Genomic DNA, 23089 nt, shown 5'->3' with positions numbered 1-23089 from the left:
TAACTAATATATAGTACTATATATATATATATATATATATATATATATATATATATATATATATATATATATATATATATATATATATATATATATATACACTATGTATGTATATATGTATATATATATATATATACCAAATGCTAATCTGATAGAGCATGTACATCATGCACACACCATGCTGTTCGTTTTATGCCCGCATCATGTGCACGCTATATGACACGTGTGAACCCTCATTTCAATTGTCCATCGCTCAACCCATGCAGTGTACGGACTCAGGCAATCCAAACAACAGCCGAGGCCATAGAAAACGACCTTCTGCAGACATTCAACGCTACAACCGAAGGTCTGTGGTTGTTCTTTTGATTGTGACAGTAAATGTAATTCACGTACGTGACTGGAATGTATCACGTCGAATCGAATTTTAGGTTCTATCAGCCATGCTGTCCAATGGATAGATTGAGTTACTGGTGCTGTGGCTGGTCACTTAACATGACGGTTGAGGCGATTTTTAACATGATGGTTGTGATGTTTCTGTTTAACATTTGTATTCCAATCAAAAGGACAAATAGATTTGATGGGATGGCTATGCAATGAGTAGGCTTTTCCCCATTAATTCGATGGTTACCTAGAATTGTTACTGTTCTATTGAGTTTGCCAATGACCCTTTACTTAGCAAACACCATATATTTCGGTTCACCCATACCAATAAACCTATTATCCAGTTTGTAGCATATATGCTTAAAATGTGAAACTGTAATTCGTCGGTTTACCAGCTCTGTGAGTGGGCTCATCAGCATACTACTTTACAGGCATGTATGCAAATGTATATATCCAACACCAATGCATAAGCACGTACTATCCCCTTGGCATGCACACTTGTGAGGAAATAACATCTGCGGCTCAGCAGGGGTCACTACAGCAACAAGAGATAGTGAATAAATGATACGTATACAGCCAGTTTCGATTTCATGCACGCTTACGCTTTCGCACTGTTTCGCACATGTTGAATTGTCTCTGACAGCTCTGCATCAGCTTGAGTACGAACCTCACGGAGTGCAAACTGGCCTACGCTCACTGAAAGGGCAAATCATCAATCGTCTGGTGGCATTGGACGAACACAAGCACGCCAACCGCGCACACGCTATGTTTGAAACGGTATGTATAACGGGACGAGAGCGTACACAGGCGCATACATGTGCTGGTACGCTTTCACCTATGTCAACTGCGCTCTTAGAAGTACAGATACTATTAACTGATGGCATTCAATGCACGTATGGTGTATTCCCACCCATATAGGCACACAAATACACAAATGTAGTCCACGGTCTTTGTATTGACAGACTAGTTGTCCACTAGTGGCATCCTCCCGCACATTCACGACGGCGCAAATTTGCAAGAGAGGTTACATACACGGATACACATACTTATACATCCATTAGATGCTCTGCTGGATGCTTGGTTACTTTATTACTACTGTGTACCGTGTTATGACCTATTGTGGTCACTTTGCAGGTAATCTACATGCATGTGCATTGTCCAGTGTCTATGTGTTACGTGTGAATGTGTGTGTAATGTTGCCTTTCTGTTCCTTTCCAGGCGACCAACATGACAGAACGCATGATGGCGCTCACGGCACTCTCGCACTCCACGAGCAACTACAGAACCGACGCCTTAGATCAATTCTATCAAAGGCAAGTGGCTGTGGTGACGTGTTTCTTTATACTTGTGTTTAGTTATATGCAATTCCATCACATTTCGAGTACATATATTCGCATTCATGTTTTGGAAAGGTATGTAGCCATGAAGTGCACCCAAAACCCCACCTGTCACTTGGCTGCAACACCCTTGGCGCTCCACAATCCGTTTATGGACGAGAACTGGGTTGGATTTATTGCCCTTTTCAGACACTGTGGTTCAATAGTATACGACAGGATCACATATCATCTTGTAGCGGACTCTTCCGTAGCAATGTGTGCAGCCGTTGTATGGACCATGTGGGGTACATGGCCTGAATGGTGTTTGCCTTCCACTGGTGAAGTGGCACTTGAGAAATGCACTTTTTCATACGCCTGTGCAAAGTAAACCAAAGTACGCTGTAGCTGTTTGATCAGCTGTCTCTCTCCAGTGAGTAGGGTTCTGCGGTGTGGGCATACTATTTTGCTAGCACGAACATCTTGTGCATTGATGGTCAAGCGGCCCACACCTTCATAAGTCAATAGGACTCAGAAATACAAATTGGGATTGTTTCTAATTCCTTCACAAGTCCAACATGATTTAGTATTACAATTTGGGATTGGTTCTGATCCCGTTATAAGTCAACAAGATTCAGAAAAACAATCTAGGATTGTTCTATTACGTTTCGTTTTGTTATCCCGTCTGAGGCATAAGATAAGTGTCGCTTGTACAATGATAGCTCAGAGGTCCATCTGAATCGAACCCCATTCGTAGATGAGATTATGCGGTATAGTATTGTAGTATTGATATTTTCAAGATAGTTCATTTTATCGAATCTTGCCCAACGCACTATCAGTGGACTACGACTGAATAGTCTAGCAGTTTCTATGTTGTGCCAAGGACCACCCTATTTATGGTCCATTTCCAATTACAAACATATTTGGACTTCACGGGCGGGTACCTTCCAATTAGAGGTTTCCATTGACCTACTATTGCATCACTACTGACAAACAAGTGTACTTGCATGTTGGCATAGGTCTTAGCGGTGTCCCTAAACGCCGTAAATGTTTCTGCGCACCAATTTAATTTAGCACACGTTAATTAATTTAGCACATTTTAATTCAATTTAACACCCTTTTCAATGCATTTGCTCCTGGTGTATCCGTTGCAGATGGCGAACGGAGCAGCTGAACGTAATCGCATGGCTAGGAGTTCAGGTATGTGCATGGTCTAATGTGTGAATCTTTAAATTATGACCTGTTCAACTTCGTCTATCGTCCTCTCTGCATGTTAATGTGTAAGCCCATGAAAATCAGATCTCTCGCCTCCACGAGCGTCCGTAGTTTGATTGCATCTGAGGGCATTCGAAGTCAATTTACAACACTAATAATCATCGGGCGTGTTTTGTGTGTACACGGTGCTTTCATTTGAACAAGTGTATGAGTACGAGTGTGTGTATGTAGTGTATTAGCATTTTGTGCGCGCATATGTATCTGGCTGATATATTTCCTTGTGTATGATCGCAATTTTTGCTACAGACACACTAGTATCAGTAAGTATCACAGCTCCTATCTTATCAATTGCGTATAAACCCGTTCGTGGACCTTTTCTTCAATTCCTCCAAATTATCGGTGACAATCGTCACTTGTAGACGCTATGCCACATATCCGATACGTTTTCACATATCCAATTCCCTTTTACACGCTACCTTGATTGCAGGCGAGGAGTGAAGTTGTGAATAATGTCAGCAAAGTCAGGGCCTTGTTGTCTCACGAGGTATGTTTTGAGACTTGTTCGATGTGTATAGTAAACCTAGGCGTAATAGACCTAGGCATCGCAGACCTAGGCATAGTAGACCTAGAGCTGACACCATATACATACAAGTACACGCTTCATAGGCCAAAAGTTCTTATGGGGGCCAAGCCAAAGGTTCTTATAGGGGCCTGCACTGGGTTATTACTTCATTGTGAGGAGCTGAGGATATATCGCAGGTGCTAGTTGTTTGGGTTTTGTATAACGGGTGCGATATGTATATGGTGCGTGCTGTTGACACTGAGCAAGTACTGTGCCCTTTATACGTTGTTCCGCTAATTCACAGGTACTGTCTGTTTGTTATTGATCATATGACGCGTGTGGTTTACGTTTACTGATATATGACGCGTGTGGTTGACGTTTATTGATATATGACGCGTGTGGTTGACGGTTTATTTATCATATGGCGCGTGTGGTTGACGCTTATTGATCATATGAGGTGCGTGGTTTACGTTTATTGATATATGACGCGCTTGGTTGACGGGTTATTTATCATATGACTCGTGTGGTTGACGTTTATTGATAACATGATGCGCGTGTTTTACGTTTATTGATATATGACGCGTGTGGTTGACGGTTTATTGATCATATGGCGCGTGTGGTTGACGCTTATTGATCATATGATGCGTGTGGTTTACGTTTATTGATATTTTACGCGTCTGGTTGACGGTTTATTGATCATATGACGCGTGTGGTTGACGCTTATTGATCATATGATGCGTGTGGTTTACGTTTATTGATATATGACGCGTATGGTTGACGTTTATCGGCCATATGACGCGTGTGGTTCGTAGTATGTATGAATTAGTCTGCACGTTTCCCGATAGCCTTAGTAACAATCTCACCTCGATTCGAAGACTAGTTGAAGCTGTTGGTCCCTATCAAATGTACACACATTTGGTGTTGCGTGGGAGTCTTGACATGGCGCTCGCCAACTACTATGTGTGCACTTGCTAACCATAGTGTACGAATGTATGCACTATTTGACTTGACTCTTGAACGCAGAGCTTCGACATGCGCACACCGAATAAGGTATACGCGCTAATTGGCGGGTTTAGTACTAGCCCCGCAAACTTCCATGCGGCAGATGGCTCGGGCTACGAGTTCTTGGCTGATAGTGTGCTGGCTGTGGACCAAATCAACCCTCAGGTGTGTGAGGAATATCATACGTACTATGTTAAAATGACCAGTAGTATTATATAGGAGCACTTCCATCGCCTTTTATTTGCTTGCAAGCGATTCCGAAGTAGCGCCTACATGTATTTATTTTAAGTTTTTTTAACAGATAAGCCGCCAATTCGGTTGGCGAACTTGGTTGAGAAGGAAACGGTTCATAATTGATGTACAAGTATTGTGGTATTCGCGACAGACTCTTCTCATGCATCACCCGAATGCTCACTTTCATATACCAATCACACACCTGGGAACTCCCCATCGTTGCTGATTATAATCAGCCTCTCATCCGAGTACTCGTCTTGGGTATAGGTCGGATAGTCGCACCTATTCCGCAGGCCACTCAGTGTCTGGCCATTTTTCTATCCTTTAAGTGTGTGCACACCACCGATATTCAGATTAGACGGACACAACCGATGGGTCGGATCAAGTGTATATTCATTGCGATGGTTGCTGTTTATACGCATACATATGCACTATCACTCCCACCCCTTACTTTGCAGAGATGCAGGAACGCAGACTCATTGCGGTACTCTAGTGTATCTATTCTTTTTTGCATTTGCGCATACGTATATACACTTTGATCCATCACACGATCCTTCGGGTTTGAATTCCTGCCCCCCACAGACATATTACCAAGATTTATAGTTACAATCTATCTTGACTCCTGTTCCCCACAAATACGAATGCACTCAGAACTGCACTTACTCGTCGCTTTACGATAACCCAACTACAGGTGAGTGCCCGACTTCTAGGACCTTTCACAACTGCAAATAACTATCAACCGCTGTATCGAGATGGTATGGTGCAACAACTGCTACGCTTGGAAAGAGCGAGTCTTAGTGGGAATGCCAGTGAGATCGTTGGAAAAGCTCTTCGTTTTGTGCAATAAAAATCAGACGTAAATTTGCCTGCTATCAAGGTGTATATCGTTGTGCTGCGGTGGTTTGTGCCTTACTTGCAGAAAGAGGTCAATATTTCCTCAAGCTTGTAAAATATGATGCACCAGCCAAAAATGATGTATTTACTTCCACATATAGGTAAAATGTAGTTTTGTGGGTCAATGAGACGCATTTAAGCGGAAATAGATTAATTTTCTGCCAATGTTTCTCTCCACCGCCTCTGGTAGAGTTGTATTTACAAACTGAGACCACAGTATTCTTTTGCGGTCGTCTGATCTATTTAGGATTGATACGCAGCTCAGTTTTAAAGCGTTGATCATTGTTTGTTGGCAAATCCTGACATGAATAAAGTCAACATAATGTAGCGCCGACAACGGATGATACAACTCAACACTGATAGCCTTGCGTGATTTTAGATTTACGATATGTTTTCTCAATTTCATTCGATATAGACATTTGCCACGATACACGTCAATATTTTAGGGTGAGCTTGGCCGTCTTGACGCAGGGATTCAAGAGAAATGAATATTATTATTTTTGGAAAACGATGAATTCCGGGTCTAAGGGGCCTCCAAACTTCATGCAGAAATCGCTTGCGGCGTAGGTAATATGTGAATTTTTTCAAGGCACTAAATAAATGTCAAGGAATGGTTCTCACAGAATCGAACGGTTACCTGCTTCAGATCATCTGCGCATCTACGGCAAGTTCTCGATATCTACCATAAGTGGAATCATTTACAAGTCGTCGTGTCAATCGCAGACCCTGTAAAAAATACTCTACTCACATTGATGAGTTTTGGAAAGTATCGTGCTGTGGGGCTTTACAGCGGTAGCATTGTACCCATCTATGATCACGTGCGCGTATTGGCTATAGTGATAAGTGTTCAACTATGCCCAGTTCTTTTCCACACACCTTTACCATTGTACTCAGTCCCTTCTGTTCCGCTTTTAAAAAGAATGCCACGCGTGGGCACACTGTATATTGAATTTTAATCTCAAGCTGATGTGGTTGTATCGTAGTCGGACTAGCGAATATCATACCCGAAGCTAACTTTCATTATGAATTCCATCGTGTAATGTATAGTTCTATTGTATTCTAAATAGTTGTCTCTTTTCAAGTATATATTGCTGGACGCAACGGTGGCAAGCCTATCACATTGGACCGGAATAATTGTTCCCCAGGTCCACACATTGCATATTTTCTTATCCGCCGAACATGTGTCTAGAAACACTATGATTAAGCATGTAAACTTCTCCAGGTGTACACAACTCGACCGCATGCTCACCACACCCAAAAGTGCCGTCCCTACAATCAGAGTTATTGCTCAAGTCATTCAATGGATTTATATTAATCATAAGCAATGCGCTCGTCGCGCAGTGTGCAGTGAGAGATTCTGCGGGCTGGGCGTGTAAATACTTTGATGTATTCTCTAGCAATCCGGGCATTGTATATTCTTGTACCGACTCCATGGCGGCGTAGTCGACGAATTTGTCACCGGAAGTGAAATTACCTGATCGAAGCATGGGAATCAACTGAATCATCTCATTTGGTAGCATTCTGTATTGATATAAAAATTCGCTGCACGCAATATCATTGCCACAAGTACCGGAGGTTGGTGTACAGCCCTTGAACCCCAACTATTCGCAATAAAATGTTACGTCTGGCAAAGAACTACTATATTGGGCATTCTCTGAGTCTGCTACGTCATTTTGGTCTGCAACAGTCTCTAATACAGGGGTGAATAAGCTCATTTCATATTTTTCTTCGTATCCGGTTCAAGTCTTGTTCCTCTGTGAAAGAATAGATTCATTAGCTGAATCTTTTAAGGAGGATATTAGAATATATGTTGCACTAACTGGGCATCCAACGCTCGTACTTGGGTTTAAGCACTCTTCATTATCCGCTCTGTCCCTCATTTCAAGCAAGTACGCGCGCGGCTGGTACTTCTTGGCCGTCGTTGAGGAATTTACCCACACAATTCAGGTCGAATCTGCCAACATGGTGGCTACACCTACGACACCACATGAACCTCCAATACCCTGGTTAATGAAGTAAGCGTTCGTGTCTGCAACCACATACCGATTGGCATTCTCAGAATCCAGTGTGAAGCTGTCCGCATAACGGATATTGAAGCCCGTATTCAATATAGAGCACACCATTTCTTGGGAGTTAAGCGCGAGGTTCTTAAACACGGGTGCTCCTGCTAGGCAATCATCGTACCTTTTGTCATCCTCGGCCTCGTCTCGTAGCGCCAAATCTATGGCTGCGGTCCACTCATTCCAAATATTTTCAGCCCCAGCGAGGTGATTCTCAAATGGCATCACCGGCGTCTTCCTTATTTACACTTGAAGCATCAACTACTCACAACAGCGCTGCACACCGAGATCATTCCCAGAATCATCGTGATGATGTCTACATTGGATTGGAATTGCTCTCTTATATGTATTGAACTTCAATTTACATGTGGCAAGTGCGGCACGAAACGCACTTTTTTAATACATATATCGCATTCGTTTTGGCATCTGCGTGTATCCTTCACTCCTTACGCGGAATTGGGAATGCACCTGTCGATTCTGTAAACAATTGTGGAATGTGAGTGTGTTGTGTGCATTCTGTGTGCCGACAACGCAAAACTGACAAATTATGGTCGGATATAACATAATCATGACCCTCTAGGTCTCTACTACTAGAGCGTAGAGAGAAGTGAAAATTAAATATAGCTATTAGCGGATCGCCGATCGGATTTAAATGTCTGAAGGACAGTCTTAGCACAGGCCTGCTAACTCTTTTACTTGGTACATTTGGGTATATGCCTAAGATGTTCTTTTAAATTGATCAATTTTTCATGAAAATCTAAAAAATACTTTACCAAATCAATAACTATTTTAAAAATAATAACATTTCATTGGATATAATTTGTTGTTGTTTAATTTTGTTTTGTATTATACAATTTACAAAACATAAATAACAATTTATTTATTTTTAAAAACATCATATCTTTTCTTATATTTAAACTAAAAAATCGCCTACTAACCGGGTCAGAATTTTGGGCCAGGGCAGTTTTGTTTAAATGCGGAAATAGACCATAGCATAATTTGATTAATCACACACTTCTGATCAATTGTTGTTTTTACACCATGTTCATAGCACCAATACTTCACGAGTTATTAGCGTGCCCGTACCAGAGGGTAGGTCGGATTTGTGGTAGGTAAAAAACACGATTGTGACATGCTAGCAAGGTCAAAGAAGCATCCAAGTGTGTTATATATCGCTCATAAGGTGTATGGTAGGGTCACATAAGCCCATGATAGCATAGAACAACGATAACAGGTGGTCACGTTGCGGAATAGTGTAATGACCATCGATTGATGCATGCATTGAATTGACTTTTATTCGGAGGTTAGTGGCAATAGGACGGCCTGTGGTTGCATACCCCAGGATGTGTGCGACGAATGCACATGCAATTGTAAACGAGGACGTTGTTCAGTGTGTAATAGCGCGTGCAAGAAGTGTAAGTGTGCTTGCAACGGTACGAATGGCGCTAGGAAACGTGGTCGTCAGAAGGGATTCACCAAGGTAGTAGGCGAGGTGCAGCGTACTTCATCAGGACGCACATCAGCTAAGAGAGCACGTTTAGATATTGCGGAGAATATACGTGCGCTTGATACTCCATCACGTGCTAAGAGTGCGCCAAGTGAGACATACACACACTCTGAAAGTCAAAACTTTGTTACAATCAGCACGAATAATAACGAACGTCTAAATACAATAGTAGATATCTCACGGACATTTGGATGGAGTCGTAACAGTAGAAAGGCCCTGCCTAGTACAGAATTACACACTAACAACACTGAAATCCAAAGAACACATCCAAATGGCAGGAGTTGCATGTCTCAAATTGTGCTCAAGGCTGCTACCCGTGTAGCAAACATAGTATATACAGCAGATGCAGATGCTTTGTTGCGTGACATCGCAAGCTCTCTCGGTGCTGCAATCAATCCATCTGAAGACGTTAATAAACTCCCTGGTGGGCGAGTATTGAACTGCCTTTAGAGCCCCCAAAAACTCTATACAAAAGAGGGTTATACAGGCTGTACTAGTTAAAGCACTAACTAGGAAAGATTCGCCTGGTTCAATGCTTTCACAACTAAAATTAATGTATCCTGGCCGATACTCTCTACCTAACGAAATGGATATACGGACGCTGATATCTACGTTAACAAGCGCGAAGAAAGCAGCGGATGCTAAGCGGAGATAGCGCAAGCAGAGAAGGAGGCTCTAGCGATGGCAGCCGCTGCTGCGAGAGGTGAGGAGTACGTTCCCGCTACAGGCAAGAAGGCGCGCAAGAAGACTATAGCTTTTCCTAAACGGTATCAAACTGATATGGAAAGTATATTGGCAGACAAAACGGATGTCAGGTGGCAGGAGGCTATACCTTTGATGAAAGAAAGGTACGCCAAAGAGGATGGAAGCCTGTCCGAAGACTTCTCAGAGGATGCACGCCTAAAATCCAAGCTCACTTACTGTAAAACCAAACTGAAGCAGAAGAATCCTAGGTCCATGTTATAAACATGCACGCCCAGATCTACTGCTGACAAGCAGTAAATGGTTGTCATTCACTTGTATGTTTCGGATTATTTGCACTCTTTATTTGCTCGTTTGACACCTTGTTTGCAGGAATTACAGGAGAGACACGCAAAATGTGCATAATGCGCTAATTGCATCTAATGACTATTCAATGCGTCATTCTTACATAACCTTCATATATTAAAACCCCTAAATATAAGTTATAAATGATCTCCAGAGCCTAAGAACACTCGATTAGTGCCACTACAAGTGCATTAGTCGTGTTTAACGTGCTCTTCAGGCCCCAACTTCACAGTACGATTAAGAGGTGAAATATTGGTGCTATGACTTAGCTTGAAAAACAAGAATTGCTCAGAACTACCTGCTTAATCCGTCTGGAGTGATAAAACAAGCATTAGACTATTTCCGCATTTAAATAGAAACCTGGTGCCCCAAGATTTTGGGCCCTGTGGCCCCGGGTAGGCGAAATTTTTTATAAAAAAAATTAGAAAGAGACGGTTTGTATCTTTTTTCTTATTTTGTTTTTTAAAGAAAACAAAAAGAAAGAAAGAAAAGTATGCCACGACCCACGTTCGGCATTCCGCTTTCCTTCATTAGCGATCGTCATTAGTGATGCAATCACCCCAGCCAATTTTCAGCATTGAGCTGTGGCCTGTGGCCGCGGGCCTGTACCCTGTGGCGGTGTGTAAATAGCCTGTGAGCATGCCTTATCGGGTACATAAATGAGGTCGAGGCCTTCTTCTTGTGTGTGAGATAGCTCGACGCCACGTAAATACGCCGCAACAATCAAATGACAAGCAGTGCAGTAGTCCACTCCAGTCTCCACAGTCCACAGTCCACAACTCCACACTCCGCAGCCACCAAACGCTACTTGTATCATCGCGTGTTCATAAAGTAAAATAAAGTCACCACTGGTATCACTGGCGTAGGTGGAGAACTAAAAGCAACGAACCATTGGGGGTGGATGGAGAAAAAAAGAAATCACGATTTGGCCTTTGTGTGGGGGGGGGGTGCGGGGGAGGAGACAACAGTTTACATATTTACTGCCATGTGTTTCATATTTTTATCTTTTGAACGAATATGATTATTGCCTCTATTGTTTTTTTTAAACATAAAAAAAGAAGTTTAAACAAAAAAAAAAAGTTTAAACAAAAAAATAGAAACAAAGATTTACCACAGTGGCATTTTGACAGTTTGAACCTTGAACTTTGAGGGTTTTTCGTACTTCTGTAGTATTTTTTAAAAACAAATGTAAATAACTAACACTATAGCTTTATTGGGGGGTGGGATTTTTTTTTTAAACAACTTTTTTTTTGTCTCCTCGGCACTTTGGCTGTAAATAAGTGTTAAATACATTCCTGTTCTGAACAATCTGGGTGAATTGTATCGTTCAAATAGAAAACAAAAATGATAGGTTTGGAGCTTCACCTTCAATTCGGCAAATATCGGTTCAAATATGTAAGATACATACACATCCTCCGGGATAGACATGAGATGATAAAAAATCACCGACGACGCTGGGAACTAATCATATTGTGACAGTGTAACAATATTGTCTATAAGTGCCTTCAGTATTTGTCACCCAATTATGCTGTGTGCATGTATATTTTCAGCAAGAAACCGATCTGTCGTTGTGTAGCTAACTTCTATGGTAGTTTAACGGGCCCCACCTCTCGACATTGTATCTTTAATTTCGGTGAGCAAGATCCTATAAAAAGCAAAAAGCGATACGAAATTAACCTGCAAAGAAAAGTTTATGAGCGAATCATGTATGACTTGGTATTCCTGAGGTTGGAGTATCCTACACTCCCAATGATTAGTATAGAAATCCACAATTATGACTTTGCTGATGTATACATTAGCGAATTCCAAGATATCCCCGGTCCCTCCTTCTATGGATGGTGCGTAGCACAGCATTGATGCGCGATTAGCATTGTAAATCTTCTGACCTGTATGTACTTACCAGCAATATCATATGTAGACAGTAAATCATTGAGTGAGTAGCGTGGAAGATACTGTCTCATTCATCATATCTCAACATGATTTTTAATGCTATGGCGTCTGGTACTGTATGATACAATATTTGTAAAATGATATTTTTTGATGACGGAGTGCGTACTTTGATATCCGACGCATACTTTCGACCTGGATACATGCGTGCGGATCTAATGAGTGAAAATTTTGTTCCTATGCTCGTTGTCTATTTCTAAATGAAACGATATCGCGAGTATTGACGCATACAAGTGTGTTTCACTGGCAGATGTGATAATTTATCGAGGATTTTACCCATCAAACATTTATCATTGTCAAAGTTCCAGGAGTAACCGCATATTGTTGATAGCTTGATAAGGCGAATTTCTGGTTTATACATACCGGTCAGCATCTATAAACATACCACAAAATCTTCTCTCGATTATTGTTGCCATGTGATTTGGAACTGTAAGCTTCTATGTAGGAGAATATGAAACCTATACCGGGAAGGGAAGTAGCCCATTTGATTAATTCTGGTATCCAACAGTATACCTGTTAGTGGATTTCGCGCGCGTGACCCAATTGGGCGAAGAATGATTATGTGACTTAATATTTCAAAATTCAAACATACCCCAGACACCAGTGAGGCATTGAGTACCATGCACAATCAATCATGTAGGAGTGAGTCTTGTAAACCACAAACCTACAGGCAATATAAACCATGCAGATTGGAGCACATAACATATTCTTTTTCGTAGCGTGAACTTGTACATAATTATCTACGCTTCTTTTCAAACCGCACAGGCGTACACTCTGTATATATTTATTAATTATTTACGATGTATCATGTCGCCATTATTTTTTTTTTGAGTCACTGACTCACTATGTAAAACTTTATTTTTTAACCCCTATTTGTTTGTTTTTTTTAAAAAGGAATAACTAGTTCTCCATTATTTACATCGGACAGACGGACATTTGCAGGCCCCAGCTAAATGCATACGGCCAGACGCCAGTCCGCTGTCCGAACTCCGCCACCCTCCAATTTATTGGTACTGTATTTATTGCCGATAAAATTCTATAGTCGCGAAGTCGAAATCGTGACGACGCGGCATTGCTACAATGTACAGAACTGCACACTGCACACTCCATGGAATTTTATCTATACGACACCCGTCACTATAAAAAATTTATCGCCCGAGCCCATGTCCAAAAAAGCATCCGGTCCATGCGCAAAGGTAGGGTCGATATTTATGGGCCTACGTAAGGCGACTTTGGCCCAAGTACCGAACTATTTAGCGTGTACACAGTAAAAAAAACTTTAAATACCGATACAACACTCAAGTATCAATTATTGGTACAAACATAGCCTTCTCAATTGTACCGTACATAATCTACACCTATCACCTGAAATAGAATACAACGCCTCAGACACTAGAGGGAGAGCCGATGTTCTGTTAAACCTGTGAGCGTGAATTCGTGGATCCATACTTCTGAATATTATAAAAAAATATCGTTTTATACATACATAGCCTTCTAAATTATACAAGAAGAAGAAAAGAAGACTATGTAAAATATGATCGTTTGTGTCCTGCGGACTTGTGTCCGTCAGCCTTATTATTAGTATTTTTTTCTAGGGGGTCATGCGTTTGTTTTAATAGGTCTCTTGGTTTGGTTGCACAATTCATAGTCTTCTAAATTAGACACACAATTGCACTGTAGTTCAACATTGTTGAATTTGGGGTTGTCCCGTTCTGTTGTAAAATTCAGGTCCAAGGGATTTTGTCCTGCTCTGTGATTTCATTACACAACGCAATCTTTTTTTAGAACAAAAATTCAAAATAATTTTATAGTGACGGGACCCTATGTATACTGTATACACTATAGTCTATAGTATACACCATTTTTTTTTTAAACAGGAGACAGGAGTCACACAGACTCACAGTCACAGTCTCACACAGTGTCATTGCCGCTAACTCGCTATAGTCCAGAGCACCCTACGCCCTACGCCTACGACCTCGGCCTATGTTACGGCCCTCTGGCCCGGGGGGTAGCTGGCCCTAATGGGTATATTAAATATTTACCACTATACCTAAGGGGATTGTATTTAAAGTACAGAATAACGCCATGTTCTTTTAGTTTTGTTCTTTTAAACTTTTTTAGTTTTGTTCTTTTAAAAAATAGATGTATTTTTATACTATGTATCCTTTTAAAAAAAATTCAATGTTCAATTGTTTGTTTTTTTAAACGAAGAGAGGGCTCTGTTCCAAGGTAAATTGTTTGTTTAAAAAAAATTCTCCCTATCAGAAAAATAATGTCTTTTTACGGCACTGTTGACAATAAAACTATTAACCACCTCAGGCCCAGTTCCTACCAGTCTCATACATACCTTTTCGACTTGCCGACAGATAACAAACAAACCGGCAGAAAACAAACACATCTCGCAAGTGCGGTCTTAAAATCACGCTAATTACATTAATACACCTATATTTAAGCAAATTAAACTCGAAAAAGTACATAGTATGAGACTGGTAGGAAACTGGGCCTGAAGTGGTTAAAAAAAAATTGTCACAAGTGCCGTATAAAGACATTCTATGAACTTCACATTGATCTTTTTTTTTAAAAACAAACTCAACAACACTCAGAGTCTCAGACTCGGTCTCAGAGTCAAAGTCTTTAGAACTTTAAAATAAAAAATTGAAGTCAGAGTATGACTACAAGTCCAAGACGAAGTGAGAACTCCACTGCGCCCAGCTAGAGTTGAACTAGTCTACTGACACGGTTTTTGAGACCACCGTGCCTACCAATCCACCTCCTATTATTTTACACACTATTAGAACCACACCTATAACATCACATAATTAATTGGTATCTAAGATAAGATAGAGAGAGTGCTCTTTATTTTCTAGTTTTGTAGAACCCTGAAGGGAAGGGACGGTCCTCGGAACCCGGGGAGGGACCCACACCTTCTTTTTATCCCCTCCCCAGAGTCTCAGAGTCTCAGAGTCGACTGTCGACTGTCGACTGTCGAGTCTCACAGAGACTCAGAATTCAGAACTCAGAACTTCAGAAACTCAGAAACTCAGAACACTGAACAGTGAACATTCCAACGTTGAACAGGCTCATATGTACTCAATTACTCATCATATTGATACTTTATTTTTGTATTCGCCGAGCCTTCTTTTGTCCACCAATAGATGTTTTGAAGTGGAGAGAAATTCGTCATCACGTAACCCTGAACCTCCTGCTCTCCTCCATATACCTACTGAGCTGCTCCAATTGTTTCCTAATTCCTGAATAAAGTTGTGTTGGAAAAAAAGAAGGAGTGTCAGCCTGTCAGAAGAAAAAATAGTAATAATATTTACAGCAGCCGGACCAAGACTCCAAGTCCAAGAGTCCTGAAAACATCATTGTTTCTATTTTGTCAAAATAAATAAATATCATGTAGGACTTTGAAGTTTGAACACAGACTGTATTTATATTTTTTTTAGACGATTTTTGATTTTCTTTTTTGCGAATGTAGCTCTCCCCCTATTAATATTTACAGCTTGTTTATAGAGTCTCTTGCGAAGTTGCGTACTCTCGAAGTTTAGACAATTGTCTGTCTAATACATATTTAATTTTGGAAGACGAAGAAAAATACTCCCTCGGACCTCTTTTTTCTTTTAATACAAATTAGTTATTTATGTAGTAACCTACGACCTACGTATGTGTACATTGTACGCATATCGGCTGCCGCGAGTCAATTTCAGAGAAATCCAAGTATGACGCACAGTTCAATCAAGAAGTGTTAAGATAAATAGCTTATATATAGCTTATATATGAGCAGCCTTCAAGGGCTCTAACATATCCAGTGTACACAATGCAGTGTTTTGTCAAAGTTACTGCGTAAGTAAAATATTGACATGCATTGAAGGCCAGGGCACAAGATGTTTACCACACCGATCGATTGTCCTAAAAAGTATTTGGAACGGCAAAGATATACATCTTCCCATAGCAGCACGCGATCCTGGGAAAATCATGTGGCAAACACCAGGAAGCACGCGCCTCTAGGATCGCGGGATAGCGGATATGAATCATGCCTGGACTTGAAAAAGCAATGTTCCTTTGCTCCTGTACCGCTGAAGGCATCCTCCGACTGCATTGAAAATACATTTTCGGCATCGAAAAAGCCAAATTCTTTCGAGGACCCTGAACAGCTTGGATTTTGTTATAATAATACAGCGAAAAGGAAAACAGAACTTCCGAATTACGAAACAAACTTGACGGCTAGCGAGGCCGCAGATCGGTTGCGATTTATGCGTCATTATAGTAGCCTCAGGTGGAAGCGTTAGCCGCGAACGACGAGAGGCACTTCTTGCAATCGAATTCGGGGTTAAATAGAGACGCACACATATATTTAATACGCACGGTCGACTGTGTTGAGTTGTTGAATTCCTAATCCTTCATATTAGTTCAGCGGATGATATATTTTCTAGAATGAATTCAGCAGATACTACAACCCCCAATGATCGTGTGCCATTCGCTTTCTGTTTCAGCAGGTTGTACAAAGCATTATCCGAAACTATTAAGTTCAAGTTGAAACTTCAATATAAATATTCTCACAGCCTTCTGAAAAAGCACATATAAGGAGATTACATATGATACTGGTATTTGTATTTCTATGAATAAATTTGTAAGAAATCTTTTACATTTTTGTATCATGTATATGCGTTAGAGGACTTGTTTATCTCAATGTGCACGCCATATCCATGAATAGGGCGAACATGTGAGTGACATTGTCGAGGTAGAGCAGTCACAACAGCGCACAATGATGAAAGTAAGTTGCATTTTTTTAATATACAAGTCTATCATTTTTGTGGTTGAATGATGTTCAATTCATTCAATTGAAGCGTGCCCGTATATTGTCGCGAAGTGGAGAACAGAGACATAATAGAGAGATTCTGCAGACTCGTGACTTGATGCAGCCACCATTCGCGATTATTACGCATGATGTAGGAAAAACTTCAAATGCTCCCCACGCCGCAATGCAGTCAAAGTCAAACCTGTGTTTGTAGGGTTTTTTTTCTTCACAAAACAATAAAAATATCAAATGAGGCACGATTTCAGAATACTCTATTATAAAATTGAGTACATAAATATTTATTATTGTCAGTTTTTTTGTTTTTGGGTCTGTTCTTGTCGTCATGCCTTTTTTCAAGACATACTACACGTAAGTACATTGTTTTTGTTGTTGTTGCAAATTGTATTACATACTACAAGCAACAGAGCAAGAGACCTAAAGCACTCCCTAAATGATTTATATGTATATGAGAATACCTAATATCTATACATGACGGTAGATCCACACTTCCAGGATCCAAAGTTACGGATAGACAGACACATACTGAACTACGAGACAATGAGTGTGGACTTGGCTGAGAGAAGCAGCATAGAATCATGCCCTTCGGAGACGGTATGTGCTTTTGATACTATTTCTTCAGTAACTATGGAGCATGGATTTGTCGGCTTTATCTTAAAAACAACTGGACACAAAATATATGCCAAACATACCAACCGATGCCGGCACATGTAAAAAGTGCGGATAAAGTTTTCGGCTTTGCAAGTGCCAGAAAGATGCCACGCCAATATGACTTAAATATTTAATGTATATACACTGTATATATATATATATATATATATATATGTATAAATATATACATATATTTATGTATGGAATTATATAGATATATATATACATATACACACTCATATATATATATATGTATATATGTATATATTTAGATATATCTATATATATATATAGATGTATATATATATATATATATATATATATATATAATATATATATATATATATATATATGGGTATACATATTATATATATATATAATGAATGGAAAGTATGCTCATTCTAGTCGCTCACGATCCTGCCCCTCCTACTGTGATTATACAGGGAGATTGCTTTGTTACGGAAGTTGAGTCATCCACATCTCATTCAGTTGTTCGACGTGCTCTACAACGAAGAAAAACAAAAATTGTACATCACCATGGAATACTGTATCGGCGGTCTGCAAGAAATGATTGACAACTGCGAGAATGGTCTTCCCATTTGGCAGGCACACTCGTAAGTGCACGTGTGATTACATATTTAATACATCTGTCAGGCTTAAGTTTTTTGGTCTTGTTGGTCGCAGCGCGGCTATGTATTTACAGATGCACACCATTGCGTATGTGATTTGATTGAAAGCTTGTGATTTTTAGGTCTGAGTTGCTGTTGATCATTGTCGATTTGCCCTCCTCATGTCTGAGCGGTTACACCTAGATCTTCTCGTATGTGCTTGGATCGCCTTTATCATGTCAGCTCAGTGTGTGAGGCTTCTTTTCGCAATGGGGAATTTTTACTCAGACTCTCATGTATATGAGAAATGTTCTAACTATATACTTAGTTTAAATGTACGTGCCTTGTATAAACATAGCGGACTTACATTCCTGTTCATGTATATGACGCTTTTTTTTTATCGTTATTGCTTCCAGATATTTCGTCCAACTGGTGGATGGAATCAACTATATACACAGCAGAGGCGTAATTCACAGAGACATCAAACCCAGCAATCTGTTGCTATCACGCGAAGGAGACATCAAGATCTGTGATTTTGGTGTAGCTGAGGTATATTTGCGTTTTGTCATATTTTCCTATTAAACAAACATGGGGCCATTGTTGCACCTGGGGGAAGTGTGCTGTCGTATCTGTTCAGTGCTATAGATGTTGTTGCTATAGCGCAAAGAGGACCTTAAAGTCTAGCTTTTCGGCGTACCCGAATAGATTGAGACATTTCGTATGTGCCCCAGCTTCTATCGTAATGCGATTTTTATTCATTCGTGAGAGGTGTTAACATCCACAATTACGGTGTAGCCACGGTACATGGGGTGGTTTGTCGTATCTGACTAATGATAGTAGTGAAATCTACTGTTGTGCACGAGAGGTACAAAATCTGATCTGAGATTAGGCGCCTTGTCGTACTTCAGTTATAGTAGTGAACTATACTGATGTGCATGAGAGGTATCAAATTCCTAATCTTGGATTCTGCGTCATGTCGTACTTCCCCAATTTTGCGAAGTATCGTAGTCCATTGCTTTCATCCGAAGGGAATATCAATGTCTATAATTTTGGTGGAAACCATGGCTTGTGCGGCTTTGTCACACACGTGCACAGATTGTATAGGAGTGTGTCTCTCGAACGCGAATATGGGCTGTGATATGTGTGCAGAGCTCACCACTCTTGCAGCTGGTCAACTATCTTGTTCTCTGACTGGTTTGTCTCTATATTGTGGGTCGGGCATCCCCTTTTGGTGATGCCAAGTTTTGATTTGTATCGATTTGGTACCATGTAGTTTTAGGCCCATATAATAGGTGTTCATTCAACTCGAAACGGGAAATAAATACTTGCGCGCCTACAGGCTAGTATATGTCCAGTGCGAAGTATCGATAGCAAATGTAGTGCGTTACTTAATTGGTTTTGCTGTTTTGAACCGCACCAATGATACGTATCTGACCAGGGACAGGAATTGGATACATACGCGCCTACAGACAAGGGTACGTCTGGTGAAATACACCCATATACTAATGGCCAATATTACGTTGCATATTTGATTTTACTGTCGTAAATCATCACTAATAATATCTACCTGATTAGGAACAGGCATTAGACATATCCGCACGTACAGAAAAGTGTAAGTCTGGTGAAAAGTACACATGTCAATAGTACATTGTTTGATATTGCTGTTGTAAATCAAACTGCTGATATCTAACTCGTTAAATTTGGAACAGGAATTGGACACATACGCACCTACAGACAGGTGCACATCCAGTGCCGGCTCTCCAGCATTCCAAGCACCAGAGATAGCCGCTGGGAAACCAGAGTACTGTGGGTTCAAGGTGGATGTATGGGCACTAGGGATAACCTTGTAAGTGTACCTTCTCCCGGTCTTTACCCTCCAATGGGTGGATAGCTAAAGGGTTTTCTTGTTAGTTGGTTTGTCGCTTCGCCAGAAGGTGGACTTATTGGCTACAGCGAACCCAATCTTCTTCATGATGATGAACCATACTTATTATATATTTGCGCTTCTCCTTCTACCACAGATACAACCTGACTACCGGTGAATATCCCTTTAACGGAGACAACATATACGACCTATTCGAGAATATATCAGCTTGCAAGTACACAGTCCCCGACCACATCGATGATTTCCTGAGGGATTTAATATTGAACATACTGTGCGAGGATGTGGAGAAAAGGTTCTCGCTGGATCAGATCATGCACCATGAGTGGTATATGGGTTCACCAGATAAGAGTGACCCGGCCGCCCCATTGCCGGTAGCAGACATATATAACAGGTACGTTATAAAGCGATCTCATATTTGTGCTTGGCGTATACAGACACAGATTACCCGTATTTTTGAAAACAGGTGTAGATGTAAATCTGCCAATAGTTGAGATACACAACCTTCTGCAACCATCGCAAAAGGCCCATGCCTTGTCGTTGTATCTTTAGGTGCAATGCGCACCGTGACGGTGCTGACCAAACAAACGCTCCTCAGGCGTTTGCTACCGAGCCAACTGTGTCGTGGATAGGAGCACTATACATGACATTGCATATCCTCGGCTTTGTTGCGACCACTGTGTTAGTCTCTCATGAATTTTTATATACTTTCACTTCACACAGCACAACACTTATTCATTACTAACTGAACGTGAGCACCATAGCTCAACTGGCATCTTGTTCGACGTCATTAGCAACCTCCGTGCTACTCTCATAGCTACTTTTTACCTACGTCCACTCGTCGCAGCACAACACCTATTCTTTACACTGATCGTGAGCACCATAATTCAAATGACAACTCTTCGGCGGCATTAAAAACCTTTGTTCTAGTCTCATGGTTATTTTTATCCCACTTTCATTCCCTACAGCACAACACTTATTCCTTATTTGGAAGAGTTGTACGACGACGTCGAGGACGATGATGACAATGTGAGCACTCGCCTGGAAGTCAATTCTGGCTGGGTCCCCGCGGCTGGGCGAGAGTCGACCAACTTCCATGACAACTTAGAGGCAGGGGGGCATCATCTGAATCCACAGCGAGGCACACAATGCTATGGTGAACAACCCAAGTATGTGCGATAACATGTTATTTTAAGGTAAAATGTTAGTAATGTGGTACTCTATGCCATGGTGAACAACCCAAGTAGATACAAATATATGTTTTGATGGTCACAACATTTTCAAAGTGGTACTATGAAACGAACGCGACCAGGTGGCCTACTCGTGCCAGCGGTGGCCACCCTTGGCTGTCTATAACTAACTATTGACATGATCTGTTACATAGTCCTTGATAGACGAAACTACTTCGCTTTCATGTGCGTATAAATGCGTTAGTCTCTCGGAGCTAACGCACTTTGATTTCGACATGCTACATATACCAAATTGAATTTTAGATGCTAAATGTATGACACTGATTTGAGTTGCTAAATGTATAAAATCGATTCCGAGATGCTAATTGTATGAAGTCCTCCCCATGGATCACTTGATGCAGATCAACGTCACCGCGAACAGCCGACCTCGAAAGGGGAAGTAATCCAGGACACAAAGGCACAACTCGGTATAGTGCTTGCAGGGTTCTAGGGTTCTGGTTTTGTAATAGGGGTTACTTGTATCGGCAGTCGTGAGTGATTTTTCTCGTGCTGTTGGTCATGTGCCGTCTTTCGTCTTCAACATAATTTTGATGTTACCACGGCAATTGGATTCATACGAATGGTTTGGGTTGATGCTCCAAAGATATAGTGATCAATTAGCGGGATTATACCCTGTGTAGTGGCCTGCGCAGGGTATATGAAGTGCTTGTGAGCCGCCTTTCTATGTGGATTATAACTGCACGCAAACGACTGTACTTCTTTAAAGTTAACAGCTTTGGCTACTCTGCACTCTCCGCTTCTCTTTGTTCATCGTAGCATCCGCCTCGAATTGTATATGTATTGTGAACAGGTCGGTCGCTTTGCATCAACCTTCGCGCTATCATGTGCCTGAGATGAGAATAGTATTGACGCGCCAATCATTTGGTTATTTGTCGTATCTTTCAAACGGAAAACCCCCTGTCTTGATTTTTTTGCCATTGTACTCAAAAAGAACCCCGCTGTGTCATGTATCTTTTTGTACTACTTTTCAAAGTAAAACAATCCTTTACATGCATTTGTCTGTCATATTACTCAAAGCAACAACGCTCTATTTATGGCAGGGAGGAAAACACGATACGACTGACCAAATCAAGGTCGACCATGAATGCCAACGTCCAACGCAAATCCGTAAAGAAAGTGGGATCAAAATGTAGTCCAATGTAATGAGGACCAATAATAAAATATGTCGAACGTGTGTCCGCAACATGGAACCCGAAATGTATAGCGCCGGAAATTTTGCATCAGAAGCTCAAAATTCACTTGTCTAGTGAAACCCGCAGATTGATTTGGAACCGTATTCGATTTTATTGGCTGGTATTGAGCTAAACGCTGACCACGATATAATATTGGCTTTTCTTTTTCTGAACGAGGAGGTAAATGTGGAACTTTAAATTAATTTTGATTTTGTCTATTTTTTCCATATCATATACGAGCTTCATCTCCGGTTTATAAAGCGGCATGGGTAAATTTATTTTTCACAGTAGGATAGCATCTTATTCTATTCTATAATTGTGGCGAGACTATCTCTCCCGGCATGCGCTGCGCAGTATCCGCAAGCATATACCGCGTATAACATATATATATATATATATATATATATATATTAATAAATGCATATATATATATATATATATATATTATAATGCATATATATATATATATATATATATATATAANNTATATATATATATATATATATATATATATATATATATATATATATATATATATATATATA

General features: G+C 40.6%; 5 protein-coding genes across 5 annotated transcripts in view; 4 read left to right on the top strand and 1 right to left on the bottom strand.

Annotated features, from left to right (window-relative positions):
- Positions 1 to 5575, top strand: part of SARC_04439 (aminopeptidase N) — a gene marked incomplete at its 5' end in the record, with an annotated part of 18333 nt that extends 12758 nt beyond the window's left edge. Inside the window, 7 exons of the mRNA XM_014301741.1 lie at positions 267 to 346; positions 1025 to 1158; positions 1600 to 1694; positions 2849 to 2894; positions 3397 to 3453; positions 4495 to 4638; positions 5399 to 5575. Of these exons, the coding sequence (XP_014157216.1) occupies positions 267 to 346; positions 1025 to 1158; positions 1600 to 1694; positions 2849 to 2894; positions 3397 to 3453; positions 4495 to 4638; positions 5399 to 5554 (712 nt within the window). The 3' untranslated portion in view covers positions 5555 to 5575. The remainder of the gene's footprint in view (positions 1 to 266; positions 347 to 1024; positions 1159 to 1599; positions 1695 to 2848; positions 2895 to 3396; positions 3454 to 4494; positions 4639 to 5398) is intronic.
- Positions 5576 to 7171: 1596 nt separating this feature from the next.
- Positions 7172 to 8259, bottom strand: SARC_04438 (hypothetical protein). Its single transcript, XM_014301740.1, has one exon. It carries the CDS (start codon positions 7884 to 7886, stop codon positions 7545 to 7547), a length of 342 nt encoding a protein of 113 aa, XP_014157215.1. The 5' UTR covers positions 7887 to 8259; the 3' UTR covers positions 7172 to 7544.
- A 1556-nt stretch (positions 8260 to 9815) lies between these two features.
- Positions 9816 to 10143, top strand: SARC_04437 (hypothetical protein). The gene has a single exon (XM_014301739.1). It carries the CDS (start codon positions 9850 to 9852, stop codon positions 10132 to 10134), a length of 285 nt encoding a protein of 94 aa, XP_014157214.1. The 5' UTR covers positions 9816 to 9849; the 3' UTR covers positions 10135 to 10143.
- Positions 10144 to 15847: 5704 nt separating this feature from the next.
- SARC_04436 (hypothetical protein) lies at positions 15848 to 16770 on the top strand. Its single transcript, XM_014301738.1, has one exon. The coding sequence runs from the start codon at positions 16050 to 16052 to the stop codon at positions 16452 to 16454; it is 405 nt and encodes a 134-aa protein (XP_014157213.1). The 5' UTR covers positions 15848 to 16049; the 3' UTR covers positions 16455 to 16770.
- Positions 16771 to 18073: 1303 nt separating this feature from the next.
- Positions 18074 to 22555, top strand: SARC_04435 (CAMK/CAMKL/LKB protein kinase). The gene is made up of 7 exons (XM_014301737.1): positions 18074 to 18246; positions 18657 to 18789; positions 19950 to 20086; positions 20262 to 20516; positions 21091 to 21291; positions 21714 to 21779; positions 22413 to 22555. Exons 1-7 carry the CDS (start codon positions 18170 to 18172, stop codon positions 22513 to 22515), a joined length of 972 nt encoding a protein of 323 aa, XP_014157212.1. The 5' UTR covers positions 18074 to 18169; the 3' UTR covers positions 22516 to 22555.
- The last annotated feature ends 534 nt before the right edge of the window (positions 22556 to 23089 follow it).

Source organism: Sphaeroforma arctica, assembly GCF_001186125.1.
Source record: "Sphaeroforma arctica JP610 unplaced genomic scaffold supercont1.248, whole genome shotgun sequence".
Lineage (NCBI taxonomy): Eukaryota > Ichthyosporea > Ichthyophonida > Sphaeroforma > Sphaeroforma arctica.
The sequence above is the reverse complement of the archived record's forward strand: the minus strand, read 5'-3'. Positions and strand labels throughout refer to the sequence as shown.

What these genes read in the sequence shown, in the direction of transcription:
- SARC_04438 (XM_014301740.1), bottom strand. Translation starts at nt 7,886, where the DNA reads ATGCCATTTGAGAATCACCTCGCTGGGGCTGAAAATATTTGGAATGAG.
- SARC_04437 (XM_014301739.1), top strand. Translation starts at nt 9,850, where the DNA reads ATGGCAGCCGCTGCTGCGAGAGGTGAGGAGTACGTTCCCGCTACAGGC.
- SARC_04436 (XM_014301738.1), top strand. Translation starts at nt 16,050, where the DNA reads ATGTTTACCACACCGATCGATTGTCCTAAAAAGTATTTGGAACGGCAA.
- SARC_04435 (XM_014301737.1), top strand. Translation starts at nt 18,170, where the DNA reads ATGGAATACTGTATCGGCGGTCTGCAAGAAATGATTGACAACTGCGAG. An exon ending in CCCATTTGGCAGGCACACTC is followed by an intron (nt 18,247 to 18,656) that starts GTAAGTGCACGT and finishes TATTGCTTCCAG; the next exon opens with ATATTTCGTCCAACTGGTGG. An exon ending in TGCTATGGTGAACAACCCAA is followed by an intron (nt 21,292 to 21,713) that starts GTATGTGCGATA and finishes CACTTGATGCAG; the next exon opens with ATCAACGTCACCGCGAACAG.